Source organism: Triticum aestivum, chromosome 1D (assembly GCF_018294505.1).
Source record: "Triticum aestivum cultivar Chinese Spring chromosome 1D, IWGSC CS RefSeq v2.1, whole genome shotgun sequence".
NCBI classification, from domain to species: domain Eukaryota; kingdom Viridiplantae; phylum Streptophyta; class Magnoliopsida; order Poales; family Poaceae; genus Triticum; species Triticum aestivum.
The window spans coordinates 493428006-493436750 of NC_057796.1; the positions used below are offsets into that span (position 1 = coordinate 493428006).

Consider the following 8745-nt stretch of genomic DNA (forward strand, 5'->3'; position numbering starts at 1 on the left):
GACCGAAACTATTCTGCATCTACTACTATTACTCCACACATCGACCGCTATCCAGCATGCATCTAGAGTATTAAGTTCATAAGAACAGAGTAACGCATTAGGCAAGATGACATGATGTAAAGGGATAAACTCAAGCAATATGATATAAACCCCATCTTTTTATCCTCGATGGCAATAATACAATACGTGCCTTGCTGCCCCTGCTATCACTAGGAAAGGACACCGCAAGATTGAACCCAAAGCTAAGCACTTCTCCCATTACAAGAAAGATCAATCTAGTAGGCCAAACTAAACCGATTATTCGAAGAGACTTGCAAAGATATCAAATCATGCATATAAGAATTCAGAGAAGAATCAAATATTGTTCATAGATAATCTTGATCATAAACCCACAATTCATCGGATCTCGGCAAACACACCGCAAAAAGTATAACGTCGAATAGATCTCCAAGAACAACGAGGAGAACTTTGTATTGAGAACCAAAGAGAGAGAAGAAGCCATCTAGCTAATAACTATGGACCCGAAGGTCTGTGGTAAACTACTCACACATCATCGGAGAGGCTATGGTGTTGATGTAGAAGCCCTCCATGATCGATTCCCCCTCCGACGGAGCGCCGAAAAAGGCCCCAAGATGGGATATCACGGGTACAGAAGGTTGCGGCGGTGGAAAAGTGGTTTCGTGGCTCCCCTGGATGTTTCAGGGTATAAGAGTATATATAGGCGAAAGAAGTAGGTCGGTGGAGCTACGAGGGGCCCATGAGGGTGGGGGGCGCGCCTACCCCCTGGGCGCGCCCTCCTGCCTCGTGGCTTCCTCGTTGCATCTCTGACTTCCACTCCAAGTCTCCTTGATTGCGTTCGTTCCAAGAAAGATCCTCGCGAAGGTTTCATTCCGTTTGGATTCCGTTTGATATTCCTTTTCTGCGAAACACTAAAATAGGCAAAAAAAACAACAATTTGCACTGGCCTTCGGTTAATAGGTTAGTCCCAAAAATAATATAAAATAGCATATTAAAGCCCATTAAACATCCAAAACAGATAATATAATAGCATGGAACAATCAAAAATTATAGATACGTTGGAGATGTATCACTATGGTGATACCGACAATCGAATCTCGGGCAAGTAACATACCAATGACAAAGGGAACAACGTATCTTGTTATGCGGTTTGACCGGTAAAGATGCAGGAGCCAATATGAGCATCTAGGTTCCGCTATTGGTTATTGACCGGAGATGTGTCTCGGTCATGTCTACAAAGTTCTCGAACCCGTAGGGTCCGCACGCTTAACGTTCGATGACGATTTGTATTATGAGTTACGTGATTTGATGTACCGAAGGTTGTTCGGAGTCCCGTATTAGATCACGGACATGAGGAGGAGTCTCAAAATGGTCGAGGCGTAAAGATCGATATATTGGAAGGCTATATTCGGACATCGGAAAGGTTCCGAGTGATTCAGATATTTTTCGGAGTACCGGGGGTTACGGGAATTCGCCCGGAGAAGTAATGGGCCTTAATGGGCTTTAGTGGAGAGAGGGGACAAGGGCCAAGAGGTGGCACGCGCCTCCCCCGTGCCCAAACCGAATTGGACAAGGGGTGGGGGCGCGGCCCCACTTTCCTTGTCCCTCTCCCTCTCTTTCCTTCTCTCCTACTCCGAATAGGAAAGAGGAGGGGAATCCTACTTGGACTAGGGAGTCCTAGTAGGATTCCCCACACCTAGCGCACCCTCCTTGGGCTGTCCACCTCTTCCCTCCCCTCCTTTATATACGTGGCCAGGGGGCACCCCAAGGACACACAAGTTATTCTTAGCCGTGTGCGGTGCCCCCCTCCACAGTTTTACACCTCGATCATATCGTCGTAGTGCTTAGGCGAAGTCTTGCGCCGGTAACTTCATCATCACCGTCACCACGCCGTCGTGCTGACGAAACTCTCCCTCGGCCTCAACTGGATCAAGAGTTCAAGGGACGTCAGCGAGCTGAATGTGTGCAGATCGCGGAGGTGTCGTGCGTTCGGTACTTGGATCGGTTGGATCGCGAAGACGTTCGATTACATCAACCGCGTTACTAAACGCTTCCGCTTTCGGTCTACGAGGGTACGTGGACACACTTTCCCTGCTCGTTGCTATGCATCTCCTAGATAGATCTTGCGTGATTGTAGGAACATTTTTGAAATACTGCGTTCCCCAACAGTGGCATGTCTGAAGAGGCGGCACGCGTCTCCGGGGTGTGGCCCCCCTCACGGACGGTGCCGCCGGCGGCACCTGGAGGGGGGAAACGGACGCGTCGGGTCTACACGGAGGGGATCTTGTTATGGGTTTCGCCCGGATGTTGCTCCCAAGTGTTCCTATGGGCTGACCTAACACAACTGGGTGGAGAGGTCCACTGGTCAAAGCCCGTCCGGCGAAAGTCAAAGGGCTGGATCTCGTGGTCAAACACTACAGGGTTAGGCGGGACGAGGGCCTTGGAAGCATCTTCTTTAATATTACCAGCAACTTTTCAAATCCCTTGTCAGATACACCATTCTCTGCCTTCCATTGCAGCGATTCCAGTGTGGTGCCCGGCTTTTTCTTGTCAGCTTCGCAATTCGGGTACAATAATTTCTTGTGATCCTCTAACATGCGCTGCAACTTCTTCTTCTCTTTTTCACTTGCGCAGTTTCTCTTTGCATCGGCAATGGCCCGACCTAGATCATCAGCGGGCTCATCTGATGCCTCTTCTTCAGCTTCTTCCCGCATTGCCGGCTCAGCTTCTTCCCGCATTGCCAGCTCAGCTTCTTCCCCCATTGTTGTACCATCGTATTCAGGGAACCCATGGCCAGGATAGCTGTCATCATCCTCTTCTTCTTCATTGTCTTCCATCATAACCCCTATTTCTCTGTGCTTGGTCCAAACATTATAGTGGGGCATGAAACTGGACTCAAACAGGTGGACGTGAATGGTTTTAACTTAGAGTAATTGGTATCATTCTTACAGCCAGCACATGGACAAGGCATAAAACCATCCGCCCGCTTGATTGCCTCAGCCGCAAGCAGAAAAGTATGCCCGCCATCAAAGAACTGGGGAGAGCATCGGTCATCGTACATCCATTGCCGGCTCATCTTCATTACACAACACCGAAAAGACCAAATTAATACAAGTTCATACATAAAGTTCATACAACACTTATTCTCATAAAACAAACATACAAATAACTCTCTAGCTAAAGCATTTAAATGCAACAAAAAATGCGATCAACTAAAGTAACAATTGATAAGGCTGATTTGAAAGAAATTGTCTCTCTTAAGGATAATTTCATGGAGTTTTGGAAGGGTTTCACAGTACTACGATATGAGGTCTCCAAGCTGCAACATGAGGTACCCTCTATTAGCTCCAAACAAAGTGAGATGTGTGAGCAAATTGGTGGAGTGGAACAAACAGTCCTTCAGTTAGGAAAAAATGTCTGCTATCAGTACTATTTTGCAATCATTAGTTCCAAAATCTACTGTAGATATTGAGGAAGTTCCTGAAACGAGCACTAGTCAGCAGGTGAAATCACCCACTTTGGCTCAAGCAGAAATACAAGCTCAAACTGCCAGAAATGACTATTTGAGGAAAAATTTGGCTGTGGAGAGGAAAGTAACAAGACAATTTGAGGACCTTCAGTCACAACACCTAGCTCCTATCAGAACAAGAAGACCTGCTATGCCTCCTGTATTTCAGCAACATGATCTAAATTCTGACAAAAGGAACTCCACTGGACCATACTAGCTGAAATTGTACTCCTGTTTTTCGGCAACAACCTCAAAACATGGAGAGGCACATGTGGAAAGGTTACTACAAGACTTATGAGCAAGAAGGGATTTTCCTGGGTTTGATGGCTTTGATCCTGTGGGGTGGATTAGACAATGTGATAGGTTCTTCCAAATGGCAGCTGCACCTGAAGAATACAACGTGCAATTAGCCCAGCTTTACATTATTGGTGAAGCTGATGTGTGGCCTAGAAGATCTGCTCTGCTAAAGAAACACCTCACTCTTGGCAACAGTTCTTTATGGAAGCGAATCACTGATTTTCCACACATGGTTCTTATGACCTCACTGAAAATCTTAACTCTATGAAACAATACAAGTCCACCATTATAGAGTGCACAAAAATATTGAGGACCTGATGGCTAATGTGCAGGAAGATATATATCCCAGGCATTTCTAATTCATATATAATTGCATGTATAAACATTTTCTTCAAGTAAATATTGGTATAGCGGCTTTGGAGCTTATCACCAAACATTTGTTCCAACCAAGAATGCTCTCGGCTTTGGAACTTATCAAACAGCACCAGTTGTATTGAACTATCGATCACATAAAGGCTAACTAGTGTAACCTTATAGATCACATATCTCAGGTCGTACACGTGAATAGATGTATTCTTGTCAAAGAGGGATCTTAATTCGTTCATCAGTGGGAGTGGTACTGATTACTATAAGAAGGGGAAATAAAAGATCTAGAGATTCGGCACATACATGAATATATATACAAGAAAAATGATGTAGAAGAATCAGAAAGAAATGACAATGCATTGACATATCAATGGATGTACACGTGCAACAAAACATTCCATCCATTACATTAAGGCTAAAAGGCAAGGGCGTAGCATAAGAATCCTTTTGTGGAATCATAAGAACAAGGAGTAAACGGGTACAGAAAAAGTGAGAAGGTGAGATGCCGGAAGAAATATTTGGGAATGGCAACATGGGGATGGGGTGACCAAATTGTTGGCCACGATGTATAGTGCAAAACTTGCATGAAAAACACTTGCGGAGATTACATTGTATACGTAGAAAATTGTTGGCTGACAAAATCATTAATTAGAAACTATATTCTCTGAAATACACCACATGTCCTTCTGGAAAGCGCCTCACTAAACTATTTTGTCGTTATATGCTACAGTCAAGTGTTCTGATCAGCTTGGTATAAGGTCTTCCTGAATGCTACTCAGTCTTTTACAAGTATTATTGTTAGATATGTATAGTCCCTTTTCGGTATATCCCCGTTGTATAAGGGGTTTTCTGCACTTTGACACACATGTATATGTACTGGCCTTTGGCCCTCAGGAAATACTAGTTGCTCATTTATCCAACAATTATGTCCAGCGCTAATTCAGTCTTTTACAAATGATGGCATGGGCACCAAGAAAGACAGTCATTCAAAAACATATTGTGCATTACTTGGACTTGCCCATCACCTGCAGTGCCAAACCACATAACAAGCCATCGTCTGCTAGTTGTTGCCGAACAGGTAGTAGAGGCTGTACACAGTCCAGAACAGGTAGTAGAGCATTTGATGGTTTGGCAAACTTGTTCCAGAGTGACATTTTGGACATCAAGGTACGAATTGGAGGACCCCGAGTGCGCACAACTCCGAGTTTTGCAACCAACTGGCGCTGGAGCTGGATGTCGCAACTGCCAAGGCTGATGCTCTGGAGTTGCAGCAAACTTGGAAGGGAGTGGAGATTCAACAAGTGAAGCAGCTTGTGAGGCCTTCTGCCAATGGTGTGCCTCACAAGCTTGCTAAGCATCCACATGGCAGCGCAAATAATTGGCTGAGTTTTATTGTAAATGAGCAGCTACACTCTCGGGTGTGCGGCTCGCTTATCCTCAAAAAGAGAAGTTGCAGGAATGAGGAAGGGGAATATTGTCAGCAACAACACAAATTATCTTACAATGCCATCACAGATCCTCCAGCAATAATAATACTCCTAAAGTTCTAGACTGAAAGGGTAACACACCATGCCGAAACATCACAGATATCTTACAATGCCATCACAGATATCCCAGTAATAATAATAATAAAGTTCTAGACTGAAAGGACAACACACTATGCCAACAACATCACAGATATCTTTCAATGCCATAACAGATCATCCAGTTATACTACTACTAAGTTCTAGACTGAAAGGACAATACTACTCTAGTTCTAGACTCAAAGGGCAACATACCACACCAGCAATTCACATATATCTTACAACGCCATCACAGATCGTCCAGTTATAATACTGCTCAAGTTTTAGACTCAAAGGGTAACATAGCATGCCAGCAACATCACACATATCCTACAATGCAATCACATATCATCCAGTTATACTACTACTAAGTTCTAGGTGGCAGATCATAGATGGATATATATTTCAAGAGACATACATAACATAGTGCTGTAATGGAACTGATATCGTCTTGCTTCTCCATCAAACAAGAGATACATTTCGTCTCCATTCAACTTGCTTTAGCAACAGGCTGATATCCATCTTGCTTGTTCACTCCCTCAGCAGTAGCAACAGGCTGATATCCATCTTGCTTGTCCACTCCCTCAGCACTAGCAACAGGCTGATATCCATCTTGCTTGTTCACTCCCTCAGCTGTAGCAACAGGCTGATATCCATCTTGCTTGTCCACTCCCTCGGCAGTACCAACAGGCTGATATCCATCTTGCTTGTTCACTCCCTCAGCAGTAGCAACTCTCCGCAGTCTCTCTTGTATTACTTGCCTCTCCAGCCTCTCTTGTATCATGGGCACACTCTCAGCAGTAACAAGATAGTCACCATACCTTACGATTTCAGGACGGGAAATCAAGGCATAATAAGTGAGCCCAGAAATAACAAGAATACCCGCCGACCTAGTGAAGTCGGTCACCTTCTTGGTTCTACATATCTTGCGCCTGCAGGTAGGTGGGATGATATGGTAAGAAATACTATACATATTAACTCCTGTAGCAGATGAAAAATAGAACAGACGTCTATGTCTGCATATGGTTGATACTGCACCATTGAGGGTCCTCTGGTCTAGGCTTGACTTGTGTAGAGAGATCCTTGAGCAGACTTTTGTTCAGCAAGAAGGTGCGGGAATTGGCCTCGGCGCCGGCAATGAGAACGTACAGCTGCTCCTTCCTCTGCTGGATAAGCGACGCACGGTATTCATTCAAGGCATGGTTTCCTTCCTCGTAGGCGCGGGTGGATTTGGAAAGCTGGAAACACAGAAGCAGCATTGAGAATTGATAACTACTCCCCATTGGTGCTGCAAAAGATAAACCTAGCTGGAGAGACATAATGATGGCAATTTGAACCAAAATATCAAGGCATTCATGCTAGGCAGATGATCATGTGCCATTGGTGCTGCAAAATATAAACCAAGCTGGCGCCATAACGATGACAAGTTTAACCAAAATATCAAGGCATTCATGCTAGGCAGATGATCATGTACCATTGGTGCTGCAAAATATAAACCTAGCTGGAGACATAACGATGACAACTTTAACCAAAATATCACCACATTCATGCTAGGCAGTTGATAATCAATCAATGGCACAGCAAATTATAAAGCTAAATGGAGACCAAACAATGTCATGCTAAGCAGTTGATAATCAATCAATGGCACAGCAAATTATAAAACTAATTGGAGACCAAGAAACGATGCCAATCTTTACCAAAATATCACCACACTCATGCTACGTAGTTCATCGCGTGCCATATGTAACAAAAGATTAGTCTTCTCGCGAACCACGGGAGCGCCCAGCGGCCAGAAGAGCAAAGCTCATTTTCAAAAGAGGGTCAAGCGAGAAATTGTGCATATAGAAAACTGTAAAGAAAGCGATCATCGTCTACCAATGGCACAGCAAATTATAAAACCAAGTGCAGACCAAAAGACGCGGATTTTTACCAAAACATCACCACATTCATGCTAGGCAGTCAATCATGTACCAATGACAAGAGCAAATTATAAAACACGTTGGTGACCAAATTGGACCAAATGGTGTCGATTTTTACCAAAAATATCAAGGGCATTCAAGCCAGGCAGTTGATCATCTACCAATGGGACTAGCAAAATGTAAAACTGTTGGGAGACCAAATCATGTTGATTTTACCAAAAATATCAAAAAAGCATTCGTGCCAGGCAGTCGATCATCTACCAGTGGCACAGAAAAATGTAAAACTCATTGGAGACGAAATCATGTCCATTTTACCGAAATATCGCGGGCATTCATGCCAGGCAGTCGATCATCTACCGATGGCACAGCAAAATGTAAAACTCACTGCAGACCAAATCATGTCGATTCTACCGAAATATCAAGGGCATTCATTCTAGGCAGTCAATCATCTACCAGTGGCACAGCAAAATGTAAACCTCGTTGGAGACCAAATCATGTCCATTTGTTTTACTGAAATATCACGGGCAATCATGCCAGGCAGTGGATCGTCTACCAATGGCACAGCAAAATGTAGAACTCACTGGAGACCAAACGATGTTAATTTTACGGAAATATCAAGGGCATTCAAGCTACGCAGTTGATCATCTACCAATGGCACACAGCAAAATGTAAAACTCATTGGAGACCAAATCATGTCGATTTTTACCAAAAATATCAAGGGGCATTCATGCTAGGCAGTCAATAATCTATCAATGACAAAAGCAAAATGTAAAACTGTTGGGAGACCAAATCATGTTGATTTTACCAAAAATATCAAAAAAGCATTCATGCCAGGCAGCAAAATGTAAAACTGTTGGATGCCAAATCATGTCCATTTTACCGAAATATTAAAAAAGCATTCATGCCAGGCAGTGGGTCATCTACCAATGGCACAGCAGCGAAACGCAAAACTGTTGGAGACCAAATCATGTCGATTTTACCAAAAATATCAAAAAGGAATTCAAGCCAGGCAGTGGATCATCTGCCAGTGGCACAGAAAAAATGTAAAACTCATTGGATGCCCAAATCATGTCCA

At 43.8% G+C, this 8745-nt stretch overlaps 1 protein-coding gene across 1 annotated transcript; it reads right to left on the bottom strand.

Annotated features, from left to right (window-relative positions):
• Positions 1-5849: 5849 nt before the first annotated feature.
• On the bottom strand, positions 5850-6989 carry LOC123183394 (uncharacterized; the record flags this gene model as incomplete). Its single annotated transcript, XM_044596190.1, is given in 2 exon segments — positions 5850-6683; positions 6790-6989. Coding segments are annotated over 2 exon segments (642 nt in total), but the record flags the coding sequence as incomplete, so codon positions are not given.
• Positions 6990-8745: the final 1756 nt, after the last annotated feature.